The sequence below is a fragment of the Sturnira hondurensis genome, unplaced genomic scaffold (genome assembly GCF_014824575.4).
Source record: "Sturnira hondurensis isolate 20B ecotype Veracruz unplaced genomic scaffold, ASM1482457v3 Scaffold0024822, whole genome shotgun sequence".
Classification (NCBI taxonomy): domain Eukaryota; kingdom Metazoa; phylum Chordata; class Mammalia; order Chiroptera; family Phyllostomidae; genus Sturnira; species Sturnira hondurensis.
In genome coordinates, this window is record NW_028097453.1 from 4,188,195 (window position 1) to 4,205,350 (window position 17,156).

At 49.1% G+C, this 17,156-nt stretch overlaps 1 protein-coding gene across 1 annotated transcript in view; it reads right to left on the reverse strand.

The window, feature by feature from the left end:
- Positions 1 to 17,156, reverse strand: part of CASQ2 (calsequestrin 2) — a 58,770-nt gene that overhangs the window by 16,207 nt on the left and 25,407 nt on the right. Inside the window, exons 4-7 of the mRNA XM_037038899.1 lie at positions 15,874 to 15,985; positions 13,195 to 13,268; positions 6,457 to 6,587; positions 4,915 to 4,960 (exon numbers count right to left, since the gene is read on the reverse strand). Coding sequence (XP_036894794.1) covers positions 4,915 to 4,960; positions 6,457 to 6,587; positions 13,195 to 13,268; positions 15,874 to 15,985 — 363 coding nt within the window. The remainder of the gene's footprint in view (positions 1 to 4,914; positions 4,961 to 6,456; positions 6,588 to 13,194; positions 13,269 to 15,873; positions 15,986 to 17,156) is intronic.

Below are 17,156 nucleotides of genomic sequence, written 5' to 3' on the forward strand. Positions count from 1 at the left end.
GAAAAAAGACCCCAGCCGTTGCAGCCCTCCCATGGCCCCGTTTCCATTTCAATTGATTTTAATGCTGGTGCAATCCTATCTAAATGCTAATTCTTTTCCTTTGAGTTTGGAATGGACAAAACCTTCGAAAATTCTGAGTGAGAGTAAATGGAAAATATCATTATTAACAAGAAGCGGGTGGGCACTGCTGTGGTCAGATGCCCCAGGGAATTGAATTTTTACAGATCTATATGTGTGCGTGCAGGTTTATTACACAAATCTGACAGCAGCTAGAAGGGAGAGGAGTGAGGTCTCGCTGTTTTACATTTGCTGTCATCACCCGGCAGGACACCCTGATCGGCAGGACACCCTGATCGGTTCTCATTAGGCTGCCCCGTGTCCCTGGCCGCTGACACCACGAAGCAGCTTCGTATCTGCCTGCCCTTCCAGGATGCATTTGGAAATAGGTTTTAGAATGAAGAATCCATATTTATTTGCTAAGAGACTGCTCATACCGTGGCTGTCCCTCCCTGGGCCTCAGATTGTTTCCGAACGGAGAGCTGCGTGTCCATGTGGATGCGGAGGGTCAGCACGCAGGCCTGCACCGCGCGCCCGCATGGAGGCCGGCAGGGGCTCTGTGCTGGGTAATTTCGGGAATAAACTCACAGAGCAAGACCCCGTGGGCTGGCCTGTAGGTCAGGTTTACTCAGGGGGTGTCCCAGGTGTACAGGAGGAGGAGCCCGGGCCACCTGCAGGACCGCCCCGGGGCCTTCCTCCAAACCGCACACCCGGATCACCCATTTGGTCTTCTCGTCAAATTGTCTTGGAAACGATCTCTTTACTTGCGTAAATCTTCCCTACTTACCCAGATGGCAAGCTCGCTGAAGGAAGGGATTACACCTTCCTATGACAATGATGATTAAAACGGTTTATTCATACTTGCCATTTTGCCTTTGAGTCAGTACTTTGTAAGTACATTATTTCTAAATCTTTAATGAAAGTCTTATTCCTGTCTAAGGCTTAGAAAATTGAAGTGACTTACCTGAAGCCCCAGAGCCGGTCTGTGATACACCTGGGGTTTGTTCCAGCTCTACCTGGTCCCACCCAAAGCCTGCGCTCTTCCTAGCTCCCTGGAGAAGCCCAGACTAAGTCAGCGAGGCACAGAAATTTCCCTGAGCTGAAGGCATTTGAATTCCTGAGATCTCTCGTTTGCCTAAATACAGTCTCTCAAAAGAACTCGCTTGTCAGGAAAGCCTTCCCTGGGGTGCAGCTCGAATCTTCTCCCCTCCAACGGACATTGTCGTAAATAATCATCTCTCATCTCTTCTCTGAAGGACCCGTCTCTCTTTCCAAAAAGTCTTTGGTTTTCTCCCAGCAGGGTCCCTCCGTCTCTCCCCGCCCCCTGTTTAGACCGTATGTAAGCCCCTCCTTGAGTCGAATTTTTGTGAACTCCGGTGCATAGTAGGTAATTACATCTGCATAGTAGGTAATGAAATCTCCCTCCACCCCATACTAATCTGTCTTTGGTCCCTTTCATTGGCAGGCCTTGCACCCTGAACCTGAGAAGGCAGAGGAGCACCATCGCTCCCTGACTCTCCAACAGCACAGGACGAGGGCCATGAACCTGCCGCTGTCCCCTGTCCAGGGTTTGCAGGAGTTGCAACCTCAGGCCGGCGGCTCCTGCTTCAGCTGGAAAAGGCTGAGACGGGGTCTTTAGAATATACTGTGTGACTGAACATCAGATCCCCCCTGGCCCCCCAAATGGACGTTGCAAGTCACTTTGGTGGATACCCTTCTCTGGATTCCCCAGCACTTGGCACGTCCCTGTCATAGCAGGGAGCACACTGGACTGGTGTCACACGTTCGGAGACTGTTTCATCGACTCAACCCTGGACTCCTAAGGACAAGACAGCGACGCTCACTTTTATAACCTCCGTGCTCAGCACAAGACAACAGGTTCTTGCTCGTGCCTCCGGAATTTAAAAAGGAGTATGGTGATAAAAATCTCCCATACGTGTTGAAGAAAATTAGAAAATATTAGAGAGAGCAAGGAGAAATTCATCGCCCACCAAGCGGATGGATTACCACTGTTCTGGTTTCATGGTTTCCTTCCAACATCGGCTGGAGTTTGTTCTTGTATTGGATGAAGGGATGCAGAGGAGACTCCCTGGTGTGACGGGGCGTCCTAGGGACCCGTCTGGGGGTTTCTGGCTCCCTCGTGGAAACACTTTGTCATTGTAACAGAGAGAGGGTTCTTCTAGAAGGAACTGCTGATTCCCAGACCTGCGGGCTTTGGCCCAGAACTCCGGCTAACCGTGTGCCAGGGTGGAGGGCCAGTGGGAGGGGGAGTCTCAGAGGGGAAGGACAGGGCAGCCCTGCGTCCGGGCCACCCTGCCCGACTTTGACATGCTTTGGCTACTCTAAATAAGGAAATAGCTACCTGATTTATACAAGCAGATATCACTAGGCACGGATTTCTTTAGTAATAATAAATTGTGTGTTTCTATGGTTTGCTGCTTTTAAATCCTACATAATGGAGGACAGAAGGAAAGGGCTGAGTGCTTGTTTCTCTACACAGGTGGCAACCGCAAGGCCCACGGGCCGAATCCGGCCTCCACCTTGTTTTATCCAGCCCGGCACCTTGTTTCTCCCCGGCAGCAGCGCTGAGCACCTTGCTCCTAGTTAAGGAGTAGTTACGTTTATCCAGTCCTAAAATTACATTCAGCCCTTTGAAGGCAACCTCGAGGCTGATGTGGCCCCCAGGGAAAATGAGTTTGACACCCCTACAGTCTACCAGGTTAAATTTAACACACAGCCCTTCCTAATTAGAAAGCAATTGAATATATAATGTAGAAAATGTGGGCCATCCTTGTTATTGTATTTTACATTGTAGCAAAAGGCTGTGACTTATTCATTAAGTGAGAAGAGAGCAGAGAGTGAGTTCGAACAAGGCCGGACAGCGAACTGTCTTTCTGAACATGCAGGTATGATGCGGTACGAGGGAGTGTTTCTGCAGGTGGTGCGGGGAGTAGGGGGTTCAGGGGTCCTGTGCTTCTGGTCGGGGGAGGGGATGCGGCGGGAGGGGGTGGGCGTGGGCACCACACAGCTGTGTCAGTGAGGGAAGGCCTGAGAAAAGAGGGCTCAGCAATTCCGTAGTCTCTCCCTTCCAGGAGCCTAGATAATCGAGACATTTATTAGGGGTGGAGGAAATCAGGTAAGACCCAGGGATAAAGGCCCAGCAGAGTGGGAATGGTCGCTCTCCATTTAAAAGGGCGCCTCGTGTCACGAAGGACCAAGGAAGACCGAGGACCAACAACGCAATGCCAGTGTGTGATCAAGGGCTGGATCATGAACCAGGAAAAAAAATTTTTTTTCTTGTGCTGTAAGGGATATTCGTGGGACAACTTCTCAGTTTGAATGAGGCCCATAGGTAAAATAATTGTATTGGTTTTCTGATTTTGATAAGTGTACTGTGGTTATTTGAGAGAAAGTCCTGTTTTAGAAAACATCGGAAGGACGCAAAGGTAGAAGGGAATTGTGTCTGCTACTTGCTCTCAAAGTGTTCAGAAAATAAATCTATCATCTATTTATCTGTCTATCCATCAAGAGACAAGGCAAAGGTGATAAAATGTTAACACTTGGGGAATCTGGGTAAAAAGATGGTGGAATTCTTTGCACTATTTTTTATAAGTCTGAAATTATTTGAAGTAAAAATACTTTTCAAGAGATGTTATTTTTAAAGCACTGTCATACCATTTAGATGCAAGAACCAAACCCTTTAAACGTCACGTCTTTAAAAGCACGACACGCCAGGAGAGCGCGTTTCTGCTGTGTCACGGCAGTGCGTGCATGGCCTGCCCTGCGCCCTGGCTCGCTACCCTCCACGTCCGACGCAATGTTTGTTCTGTGTTCACACATCCAAATACGACATTACATGCCAGCCAGACAGAAAGTGCCGAGTTACTTCGTGGGTACCTTCACCTGCCTCTTTAAACTCTGAATAAAGAATAAATAAATACCTGCTTCCGCACTAGTCCCTCTCCCCTCACCCCCACACCCCCACTGGACAGTGGTGCCTTGTGGGGACATGACCCACTCTAGGGGGCTATACTGGAGAGAACAGGAAATTTGGCTCCCGATGATGTAAATCTGAGTTCTAGAGCCTATTAGTTACGTATTCTTGACTAATTAACTTAATCCATATAATCACTTTCCTTATGTCACATGGGGTTAAAATAATTCCTGTTTTTCATCACGCTCTAGAATTACTGAAGGGTACACAAAATGCTTTGGGAAACACTCTGCAGACTCTGGTTGTTATTGCTTACAGAATTTTGTGTACAGCTAAAGTGGGTGGGAGGTTGTGCCTCCAGGCCTCTTTTTCTAATGCTATTTGACCCGCCTGACCTGTTGTCTATGACCTTGACCTAGAGGCTATTCTGTGTTTTCTGGCACCTTGAGCTGGTATTTAGAAAAACAGCTACCATTCATTTATCAAGCACCTACCCTGTTCTGGGCTCTTCCCACCGTTCACCTTGAGCCCTGAATTTAGATACAGAAACTAAAGCTCAGACAGATCACATGGCTTGATGTAGGATGCAGAGCCACTAGGTGTCAGATTCTAGACTTGAACCCAAGTCTCTCCGACTTCACAGCCTGAGCTTCTTCCACTAGTTACCCTGAATCCCCAGTGGCCGGTAGTCACCATGGAAAATGAACTCAGAGGTAGAGCAATCTGGCCTAGTGGGTAACACTAGAAAGGCATAGATTGGATCCACAATAACTGGGTTTTACTTGCGAACACTGTTGTTCGCATTTCAAACGCTCTACTACCTAGACATCCACTCCAGCCAAGTGAAGCTTGGTTTGAGTTTTGAGGTCAGAGGGGCATTCCACCAGTCTCTCTAAGGCAGAAGGAGGTTGCTACTTTCTTACCCATGTTTCAAACATATCTTCTGGGCGCAGGCGACGTAGGGTGGGTCTGAAAAAAAGAAAAAAGAGGAGCTTCCTCAAGTAGAGGTTACCACAGCGGACGTGGAGCTAGTGCGGCGGGCCCTGCTGCGCCCTGGGCCACAGGCTCTCAGGCTGTTCATGCACTGGTTTGACCCGAGGATTCCACAGCTCATCATAAACAATGGGGCAGAGGGCACAGGGTCAGCTCATTCCCAGGGCAGGAAGCCATCTCCCTCCTCCCAGAGAGCCCAGAGGAGACCCAGAACAAGGAGACCTGGGAGAGAAAACAGGAAGCCTTGGTTTTGTTTTATCAGCAGAGTCGTCCATCAGAGGCCCTTTAAGGGATGTTTGGAAGAGCAGGTGGAATCTATATCTTGCCCATGGTTTTGTTTCTTTCTAAAAGTTGGCAAAGGGTGCTAGGCATGTTCATATCTGCTCCTCCAAGTACTGCCTCGCTGTAGAGACCAGGACTGACTGGTCGATGAAATCATGGTGCTTCAGGTCCAGCGAACATACACAAGCACGTGTCGGGGAGGGTGAGGGCGAGGCGGTGAACTCAGCTCCATGTTCCATGTTCCATATTGTGCCGCCCTCAAGAGCAGGGCTCAGCGAACTGCAGCTGGCAGGCCACATCCAGCCAGTGCCTCCTGTGTTTATAAATAAACTTCTCACTGAGACACAGCCACACTCAGTGTTTGGCTATTGTTTACGGCTGCTTGCACACAAGAGCAATGGACTTGAGTATTGCAGCGGAGCCCATCTGGCTGGCAGAACCTGAAATATTTATTATCTGGCCCTTTATAGAAAAAGTTTACTCATCCGTGCTGAAGCTGGGTGGTGTCAAACATTCCTTTCCCAGAACGTGTGTGTATAGAATATTCACCTGAGGGGTAAATAGCTGGACTATTCTCAGTCTAGTCCCTTATTGTGCAAAATGAGATGATGATAATTATCTGGTTATGTTAGGCAAAATAGCTCCCATAAGCACCTACCATGGTACTTGGCATATAAGAGGCTGTTCCTAAATCTTCTATTGCTATTATTGTAGAATTTTACTGAAATCTTACTCTGACTTACAGGGGATTTGCTGACTGAGGGGAGGTGGTCTAAGCTTGTCTGCAAGTGTAGAACCATATTTTAAAAATGTAGCTGGTGTAGCTCAGTGGATTGAGCACGGACTTCGGCCCAAAGGGTTGCTGGTTTGCAATTCCCAGTCAGGGCACATGCCTGGGTTGCAGGCCAGGTCCTTAGTGGGGGCCATGTGAGAGACAACCACATATTGATATTTCTCTCCCTCTCTTCCCCTCTCTCTAAAAATAAAATAAATAAAACCTTTAAACATTTAAAAAGAAAATGTTGCAACATCCCTACCACTGATCCATGACCAGCAAGGCCATTCCACTGAGGTCAATTCTGGGGTGCTAACTCCAGGGTGTTGCTCTCAGGATCTGAAAGGTTAGGACTGAGGGGTGCTTCTCCGTGTCCCAGACGCTCCCCCCCTTCCCCACATGCCATCTTGGGTACCTTTGATGGTCCTTTACAAACTCCACGAGCTCTTCCTCGGTGTAAGGTTTGTCTGGGATGGCGACAGGCTCATCCATAAATGGCTCATAGAAGTCAACCTCATTCATCTTCAAGGACAATTTCTTTGCCACCTGTAGCAATTAGAAATAGAACAATAGGTTCCTTGAATGCTAGTCTAGAGTAGCAATGGGTGGTCCATCTCTAAGGCACATGCATGTTCCCTGCAAAGACTTGACAGTTTTAACTTAAATGTCACAGGGACAGGAGCTCATCCCCTATGGCCTGGCTGGACCAATCCAAGTGCAGATAGAGAGGAAGAAACACCTCTGGCCAAGGAGGTCCACGCAGGGGGCCAGGGCAGACAGAACGAAAAACGGGCAATCTAATCCTGCAATCACCAGCGTGCCGCCATATTTGCCAGGCCGGAGGAGGAAGCAAAGGCCAACCAGATGCTCCATGTCCTAGGATGCATGGATTTAATGGAATCAATTTTGATAGCACAGGCAATTGATGGGAACTATTTAAAGCATGTAGGTACTCAAAACCAGAGGCCAGCTCATGAATCCTTGATCAGCTACGAACTCTACTTGTTATTTAGGTTGAAGCCTGGCCCTTGGGCTGTCTCTCAGTACTGGGCTGGCGCGATGGTTTCTCGGGCTCAGGGAACTGCCCACAGCCATCTGGTCTGTCTAGAGTGGAGGGTTTTCCCTGGCTTCAGACTCTCAGCGCTAAAACCAAGTAGGACCCAGAGTGAGGCCACGCTGTTTTCCCCTATACCCGGCCAAAAGCTCGGAGAGCCCAAAGCAGCCCAGAGGGCATCTCCCCTCTTGATTCAAGCGGCCGCACTGTCTTGTCCAGGCAGAATGGCTGCTGTGTTCGCCTGCAGACCTGCTGAACTCGGAACTCTTGCTGTGAAATGACTTGAGAGGCCTGGAATGTGCCACGCTCCAGAGAAAACCAGATGCCATTCTTTTCTAGCTCAGGGCTGTGGCCCCAGAAAGCCAGGGATAAACAGTGGTTCCCTTGAAACCAAAGAGGAGCAGCGGGGTGCGGACGCCCTGAGGGGAATGTGGACAGCTCAGGGGCCCAGGGCAGTGGGACTAATGGCGCGGGGGTGGGGGGGACTGGATGCCGCGTGAATTGTTACACAGGGAGGCCCATTCTGAGGAAACACTGGCATCCCCATGGATTCTGTCATTGATTGCTATTAATTCAGGTCACTGTATTTCAAAAGACATTTCTTACAGTATTCAACACAGAAACTAGCGTTCAACTCAGAGGGAGAGAAAACGGGCCACGTTAAGAGCGACAGTTGGTCAAAGGAGATTTTATGGTCATGCTATTTCGTTTTAAGGGATAGGGAGATATGGGGATTTTCCTTACATTGTTCCTCCCCCATGGGGCAGGAGGGGCAGGGCAATAGCAACTGTGCGCCCAGTGTCTGGGTTCACCCACAGTTCTTGGCAAAGCTGGGCACATCCTCGAAGGGGCTTGAAAATGACCCCAGAATCTGATTCTGTGAGTTCACTTACTGCTTCTTTTAAAACCCAGGACGCCGCTCACGTGAAGTGGGAAGCGATCAGATGAACAAAAAGGTAATGATAGTGAGCACATAGCGTGCTTGCTGTGTGCCGGGCGCTGTTACCAAGTGCTTCGGGCTGGCTCCTTTCTGAATTCTCACTCTGACTGTAGCAGGTAAAACCTACCGTTGTGCTCATTTCACAAATGGTGAGCCTGAGGCACCATCTGAGTAGGCCGTTTGTCAAGGTCGTCTGCCCACAGGGGACAGAGTCAGAGTTCAAACCCAATTTGCCTGGACACCACCTTCCCTGTCATCAGAAAGTCACTTCCTCCTCGACACTGCAGCGAACGAGGTCTGTCCCCGCAGCTGTTCCACTGGCCCTGCACACGGTCAGCGCGGCGTCGCCGGTTCCTCCCTCATTACCTCGCCCCATCACAGTCTGCTAGGGTCCAGCTCCCTGCAGGTGAGAAGGCGCTCACCAGAAGCTTGGGGTGCCCCACGTGTGTGTTATGCGTGTGTGCCACACATGGGGGGTCTCTGGTCCTTGGAGGTCATGGTCCAGTATGCAGCAGGAAGCCCATGAACGTAAGGGGGGACTGGGACGTTCTTTAGTCTAATCCTGGGGACTGCTATGCGAGCTTTTCCAGAGGCCTGTGCTCTCCATCCCCACTGCCACCATGGGGTGCCCTCATCCTGTGTCTCAGAGAATCCCTTTCCTCATTCTTTTATTTGTATTTTGGGTGGTAAGGACTGAAGGAGATTTGATGGATTGAGGCATTGACTCATTCATCTGTTCAATAAATATTTAATGGTGCTGACTGCATCCCAGGCACTCTTCTGGGACCAGACCTGGCTCATGGGTGGGAACAATGGTATGAGAATGGATTTTACTACTGAAAGCCTAAGAGGTCCATATAATGAGTTCTTTTGTGCCTTTTAAAAAACTCGTTGGAATACATTTTGCCAAAGGCAAGAAAACTACAAAGCACAATGGCCAGTTTTTGACGGTTGCAAGTGTATGAATTTCAATACAGATGTTTCTCTAACACATTAGCAAGTCATTTCAGTTGTTGCAAATGAAACCAGTTCTGTGAATTCTGGGCCTTTTCAATATCTATCTTCTCTCTCAACTCTGTTTGGATAATCACTGCTTCTTTTTGTCCTAACGTGGTTCAAAAACTGATTTTGCTTCTCACGGTTCACTCTAAGAATGGAACAGGTCTCGTGGGGATAATTAGAATCGATATATTTCAGGACGCAAGGTGCAGTAGAGCAGACGCCATCCTTAGCCCTCTGACCCTGTCTTGCTCCTTTGGGGGCTTGATTTCGGATCAGGATCCATAGATTGGTTCTGGTCCCAAACCAGTGTGCCTAGTAGAATCCCCTGGTTTTCAAAATATGCTTTTTGAAAATGCATATTTCTGGGCCCTGTCAAAATCCTACAAAAAAAAAACCAACTCCAGATTTCCTTGGCTAGAGCCCAGGAATCCATAGTTTTAAAGCTCTTTGGGGGATACCCATGTGGGTGGTGTTTGGAAACTACTAATCCCCAAACCTACATCAGCAGCCCTGACATCCTCCCCTCTTTAGGTTTCTCCAACTCATAAATAACAGCAACCCCCTTATCCGCGGTTTCAGTTACCCACAATCAACCGCAGTCTGAAAATATTAAAAGGAAAAGCCCAGAAATAAACAATCCGTAAGGTTAAATTGTGTGCCGTCCTGAGTGATGTGGCGGGTGCAACCATGCCTTCCGGGCCCACCTCTCCACTGGGCACCGTCCCCCACACCCGTAATTGGTGGGCGCAGGCTCTTAAGTCCCAAATGGCAGTGACTCCTTGCAGCGAGACAGCTCTTCCCTCTGTGTTCTTTCTGCACACAGAGAGAGACCGTTTGTCCTTCTCCTTTTGAATGGCAGGAAGTCCCACAAGGCCATGTGCATGGTTGCGCTTATGACTCAGTGTCTTATAGAGCTTTTAGTAAGGAGTCTTCTGAGTTTTTAATTATAGCCTGCCTCACCTTTTTCATGGGCCACAGACATGAAGCCATATGGTCCGTCTGGGAGGCACATCTGAGAACTGACCCCACCCTGAACTCGGCCGGCACTGCACCACCCTTCTAAGAACCGAGGCTTTGTTGCTTGGCCAAGCTTGTCTGCCTGACTCTCTTTCCTGGGGTGAGTTCCTACCCAGTACTGGTCTCTCCCGACCAGTCAGAACGAGCCATCAGTGATGGACTCAGTGTTAGGTGTTCTGTCTCTCCCCTTCTCTTACTAATACCTCATCGCAAGCTCTGTCCTCCGGGGCCTGAAGGACTGGCTTTATGAGCAACGGTCCTCACAGCTAGCTGACGGTCGCTGCAGGCTCACTGTGTGACCAGTGCCTTTGACATGTACTGGTTCTTTCTCTGGAGCAGAGTCCTGCAGGGCACTGACTTTGGGGTCAGGCTGACCTGTGATTACCTCAAGCTTCACTAAATGACCACGAGCGAATCGCAATCTCTCGGTGCCTCAGTTTCAACCGCCGTAGACGGTAAATACAACTCCCTGTCTTACAGGGGTGTTGAGAAGATGAAATGAGAAAACCTATATAAAGCTCTTCACACAAAGCCTGGCATATATGCATAAAAATTACTTAATGAGTGATCATTGTTATTCTTCTTGCTATTCTTGCTCAAGATCTCTCCCGACTCTAATCCCACCAGTTAGGGTGAACTTTCTTCAAGTTTCGATGACATCATTTAGATGATGGACTTCTCTTCTGGATTATAAGCATGTAAACTGGGGCAATAGCCATGGAAGTGGTTCAGGATATATATGAATGGAGTGCAGTCTCTTAGCACCGTTGCTTTTCCAGCTTCAGCATCTACAGGTTTCCTCATTTTTCACAGAGGACTTCAAGTATTCGGAGTGTGTGGATTGAGTGCGTGTTCATGTGTGTGTGTGTGAGTGTGGGTATGTGTGATGTTTGTGTGGTTCAGTGTGTATATTGCCTGTGTGGGTATTACATGTATGTGGGGTATGTTTTGAGTGTGTTGTGCATGTGTGTTGTGTATGTGCTACATGTGTGTGTTGTGTGAGTGTGTGAGTGTGCACCTCAACTCTCAAGGGTAGGGACAGAGTCTTCTACTTAGCGGTGCAGTACAGAGGGAAGGACATGGATCCGAGGCACAGATTANCTTTCTCTGGAGCAGAGTCCTGCAGGGCACTGACTTTGGGGTCAGGCTGACCTGTGATTACCTCAAGCTTCACTAAATGACCACGAGCGAATCACAATCTCTCGGTGCCTCAGTTTCAACCGCTGTAGACTGTAAATACAACTCCCTGTCTTACAGGGGTGTTGAGAAGATGAAATGAGAAAACCTATATAGAGCTCTTCGCACAAAGCCTGGCATATATGCATAAAAATTACTTAATGAGTGATCATTGTTATTCTTCTTGCTATTCTTGCTCAAGATCTCTCCTGACTCTAATCCCACCAGTTAGGGTGAACTTTCTTCAAATTTTGATGACATCATTTAGATGATGGACTTCTCTTCTGGATTATAAGCGTGTAAACTGGGGCAATAGCCATGGAAGTGGTTCAGGATATATATGAATGGAGTGCAGTCTCTTAGCACCGTTGCTTTTCCAGCTTCAGCATCTACAGGTTTCCTCATTTTTCACAGAGGACTTCAAGTATTCGGAGTGTGTGGATTGAGTGCGTGTTCATGTGTGTGTGTGTGAGTGTGGGTATGTGTGATGTTTGTGTGGTTCAGTGTGTATATTGCCTGTGTGGGTATTACATGTATGTGGGGTATGTTTTGAGTGTGTTGTGCATGTGTGTTGTGTATGTGCTACATGTGTGTGTTGTGTGAGTGTGTGAGTGTGCACCTCAACTCTCAAGGGTAGGGACAGAGTCTTCTACTTAGCGGTGCAGTACAGAGGGAAGGACATGGATCCGAGGCACAGATTATCTTAAATTGGGATCTCAGCTCTACCATTAATTCATTGGAGACCTTGGATATTACTTAACCTTTCTAAATTTCTTTTTCTCACATGGGAAGTTGAGGAGGTTCACTTCCAAGTTGTTTAAGGGATTAGAGGTTGTATCAGTGCGATACATCAATTGTGCCCCCCACACAGAAGGCCCTGGGCAAAGGGCAGCCATTTAGTGGCACCTGGAGCCAGGACACTGTGCTCCCCATTCAGCAGACCCCAGGTGAATTACCCCTTGATTCAAGGTCCCTCCATCTCTGCCGTTGTTTGGCTCATGAAGGCACCTGCCTTCCACACCCAGGGAACGAAGAGCAATTGAATCACAGAGAAGTATGTCAGTGGCTCCACCCAAAGACGAAGCACCCAGGGCTTCAGAGGCCCATGCCCCTCCCCATCGCATCCCCCATCCTAGCCCGGAAGAGGGAAAGCGTGCAACCAGGGAGGGGGCGGGGGGNCCATTAATTCATTGGAGACCTTGGATATTACTTAACCTTTCTAAATTTCTTTTTTCACGTGGGAAGTTGAGGAGGTTCACTTTCCAAGTTGTTTAAGGGATTAGAGGTGGTATCAGTGCGATACATCAATTGTGCCCCCCACACAGAAGGCCCTGGGCAAGGGGCAGCCATTTAGTGGCACCTGGAGCCAGGACACTGTGCTCCCCATTCAGCAGACCCCAGGTGAATTACCCCTTGATTCAAGGTCCCTCCATCTCTGCCCTTGTTTGGCTCATGAAGGCACCTGCCTTCCACACCCAGGGAACGAAGAGCAATTGAATCACAGAGAAGTATGTCAGTGGCTCCACCCAAAGACGAAGCACCCAGGGCTTCAGAGGCCCATGCCCCTCCCCATCGCATCCCCCATCCTAGCCCGGAAGAGGGAAAGCGTGCAACCAGGGAGGGGGCGGGGGGCTGTAAGAAAAGGACGCGAAGTGATTAGTGTCCTGCACACTCTGGGCCCACACACTGGCCATTCTTAGTGCCGGACGTGACCCTGAGTGGTTGGTGCATCGCTTTTCATTGGGTGTTTTCAGGAATACCCCTACTCTCTTCTGCATTAAACATCTTCACACGCATCTCTCACCCGGTAGTGATTTACCACCATAGTTCTAACACTTCGGGAGAAGTGCGAGTGGTGGAGGGTGGTTAACGTTGCTAAAAGAAAAGAAAGGGTGGTGGAAAGTTCCAGCTCGAATACCTCCCGCGTATGAAAGTGCTCCAACTGGGGTTTCACAGGTACTCACCCCTTTGTCGAAGGTCGCGAAAAATTTGATGTACGGCTGAAAGTGTTCAGCTGCCTCTTCAAAAGCCTTGTAATCTAAGAGGGGAGAGATAGAAGGGAGGGATGTTTTCCAGAAGCACACGGCAGACATTTCTCTTTAAACAATGCAGAGAGAGCGGGAAGCCAATGAATCCTGATCAGATCAGTATTAAGTAGATCTTCTTCAGATAGATAACTCCTTAGCATTACTTAAACCTCCAGTTTCCCCAAGGAGTTTGAACTGACTGGCATTCAATCCCCCAAAAGAACTCTTTGCCACACTCTTGCATGTTTTATGAACTTGGTAGGTGGAAAGGAGAAAACCCAGAGAGAACAAGGGCAAGGAAAGAGATTGTTGAGCTCCAGACCAAAAAAAGTTCTGTGGCTCAGACTCACTGCTGGTTACAAATGTGCCCTCGAGACAGTGCACCCCGCTGTACCAATGAGCTCTAAGTGAGGAGAAACACACCTCACTGTGCCAAGCAACTCACTCAAAAATGACGTCACAGAAGTACTTTAAACTGCTTAGCAGGAGTACTCTCTATGGCGAATCCTAGTTTTTCTCCCCCTCCTTTTAAGTTTTCTCATCTTATTCTGATCCCTTACAATGAATAAAGACCGGTTGACTCCGGTCCCAAACTGGAGTCCACACTGGTGAAGAGGCAGGAGGCCACGGGGGTGTGGCGTGCTGCACCTGACCACGCCCAGACTGAGTAGAGCCATTGGTTTTCAGGCCTTAGATGGCAGGGTGATGATAATGGTGCTGGTGGCTGTTCTGCAAAAATTCCATAATCCCGAGAGTCAGTGATCCTACGATTCATTCTTAATGAGATTAACTTTTCCCACTTCATGGAATTCTATATCCTTTCATTATCAGAGGCATAAGTTTCCGCTAGAATTCCAGGAGCCTGCAGACTTTTCTAATATTCAATCAGAAACATTTCAAGAGTAATGCTGGCTCAGGCGACAGACACCAAGATGAGTAAGACGAGGACAGTGAGCAAAGGCTCGCAGCCCAGCGAGGGTTACGGACCCTTACAGAACCGCAGAGCAGTGTGCCAGCTGCCACGGAGGTGAGTGCGTAAACGCAGCTGAGAGAGGGGTTGGAAAATGTGCAAGAAACCTGTACATACTGATCCACATTCATACACACTCGTCTCCACACAAGTGATTATGTTGTCACAACAGGTGGCGAACAGGCTGACAGTTGGGACAGAGGATTGAGTGGAGAGAAGAAGATGGGAGGGAGACTTGGAGGGTGAACAGAGGGAAGTGGGAGCGGACAGAAAGGGAAGGGGTGAGGGCCAGAGTTAAACCACTTATGTCTAAGGCAGCAGTGGGCTCCCTCCGGATTCTCTCGTTGCTGATGAACCTCCCTCCGCCTCCTGAACTCCTGCTCTGATAGAAAGCATGGCCTAGACTTGTGTTAGGAGAACCCCCTACTTCTCTTGGGGAGCCAGTCTGTATCCTTATTGCAATGGAAGAGGGCGTGGCAAGGTAATCCCAGGGTGGTGCTTCAAGCTAGGGTTGAACCCTTTGCCTCTTGCAAACAGCAGCTATCTTAAAGGAACGTGGTCTGGTTTTTTACTCTGACCTCACGAGAAGCACCCCAGAGAGTGGTCAGCATCTGTCTAGAAATGTGGAAACTGAAATAAAGTCACCTAAGGAACTGGGGCAAAACTCCCTGGCCAGCCCCCTTCCCCCAACTCTCTCTTAAGGAGGGTGAATAGAGGCTTTTATGTAGCAAAGGAGGAGACCATCCCACTGGGTCATGGGGGAGAGAAAATTGGTGGGTTGCTGAGATGACTAAGGAGGCCAGCTGGCAGATGGGGTAGAGACACAGCTTCACAGATAATTTCAAAATATTGTGGAGTTCCCAGGAATAGCCCGAAGCAGCCCTTATTTGCATTTCCCTCCCGTGCTAATGCTACTGGAATCCCTTTCCTAGTTATGCTGAGATACCAGAAAAAGGCTTAACTCACTGGGTTCACGCTGCCAAAGCAGCTTAAGAAAAGGTACTCAGGTGGTTCATCTTGCTGGTTCCTTCCCTTCCTGATTCCTCCTGACCCCACACCCCGCCCCCCCTCCCCCCCATGGGTTGTGCTGATCCTGTGAGATGTTCCTGTGCCCACCCAAAACCTGGCCGCAAAGCTTTCAAAGGAACACACCCAAGGGTGTGGTGCATGATCGCTGGCGGCCTTGGTGGTCAGCTGGGCTGGCCAGCAATTTTCCACATTGTGCTGCAGCTGCCAGGCCCAGCCCCAACCCAGTTCTCCTCTCATGCTGTCCCAGTGACTGAGAAGCTGGTGACCGCGGGAGCTCTGATGTCAGGGAGACAGCCCACCATGTGCCCTGTTTTAGGGGAGAATCTCACTGGTGAGTGGGATTAGGTAGAAACATGGAGGGAGGGCTTTTCTCTCTTCTGTAAAACACTCCACTACTCCGGGCCCCTTCAAGGCCAGAGAACACAGCCCAGCCTTGGTGTCTTTTCAGCTCCCCTGCCTGTTTTGCATAAGTGACTCAAGTGTCCCATTGCACAGGAAGTTTCTCTACTACCCAGCACAGGACCTGCTGGTGGCCCCTCCTCTTCATGGATAACCTGACCTGCCTTGTTGGGAATCTAGCCTTTAGACTGGCAGGCTGGGGTGGATGGGCTACTTACATTCCGAGTCCTCGCTCTTGAAAAAGCCAATGAGTTTGATCTGGTCCTCAATGCGTTCAAAGGCTTGGACCTCCAGTTTGTTGCTGATGACCTCCACTGGGTCTTCAATGAGCTGAAATGCCGCACACACAGACACATGCGCAAAATTGGTTTTCTCCCCACGAATCAGGCACATAGGCAGAGGGCTTTGCAGGGAAGTTGTGGACTTTGGCTGGTGCCTCAGCGTCCACCCCACCCTCCCCCAGTGAGTACAGCAGCAGCGCCTTTGAAGGAATTGACCTTAACTCAGGGGGTAGACTGGCTGGTCTGGGGCAATTCTATTTCTCTTGCCAGTTATTGACTCAGGAATGGCATGAAACCCAATTCTGGTCAATGAATCTCCAGGGCAGATTTGCTGGAAGCTTCAGGAAAGTCCTGCTTTCTCTTTAAGGCAACAGCGGGAAGCCAGATTCAGTGTGCCCCTCCCCCAGTTCTCATTATATATTAATGAGAAAATATGACTATGAGCTCCCACCGCTGGCTGCCTTAGAACCAACTTGAGAACAGTCAGCAGGGAACAAAGCCCCACACCCTGACCCATTATCTGTGACTCACAGAGAAAAATGGGATAGAGTCCTAATTTGATCAAGTCTAAAACTTGCCCTCACTCTGGACTTCCGTTTGTGAGGGTCAGTCACGTTGCTTAGTGTTTAAGGCGGCTAGAGTCTGGTTTCCATCATGAACTTCTGAAAGTCTTGGCCTTGTCAGTTGTTCAGTCGCTGCCCTCCACTTTGTCAGAGCTTAAGGTTCTGGGTCAGTGAAAGGGCCAAGGACAATCCATGGGCACTTTTTTGCAGGAGGTGACCTTCCATTCACTCTGACTTTTGCTCTGGGTTTTTGAGTTTCTGGAGAAAAGGTGAGAGACCACTGCGGATGGGCTGGTAGCTAAAGAATCATCAGTAAGGATGGGTGTCCTTCATCTATACGGGACTCTGTTCAAAGCAGACTGGACCTGACCTCACAGCTGTTATTGAAAGTGTGAGTTTACCTATGGATAAAATATTTTTGTAGTGTTTGTTCCTCTACTTGCCTGAGCATGTGTACCTTTATGGCTGAGAGGAAGGATGATACTGGGGCTCATGAGCCCCGCCCCCTTTTTAGTCCACTCTGAGCGTAACTCGGGGTAACTCAGCTGATGGTTACCTCTCTCCCTGCAGATCCTCAGGTGACTATCCACCTCTTCCTCAGACTCCCCATCTCCTGTTCAGAGCACTGGAACAAAGCCAGGGGGATTTCTGGGGATG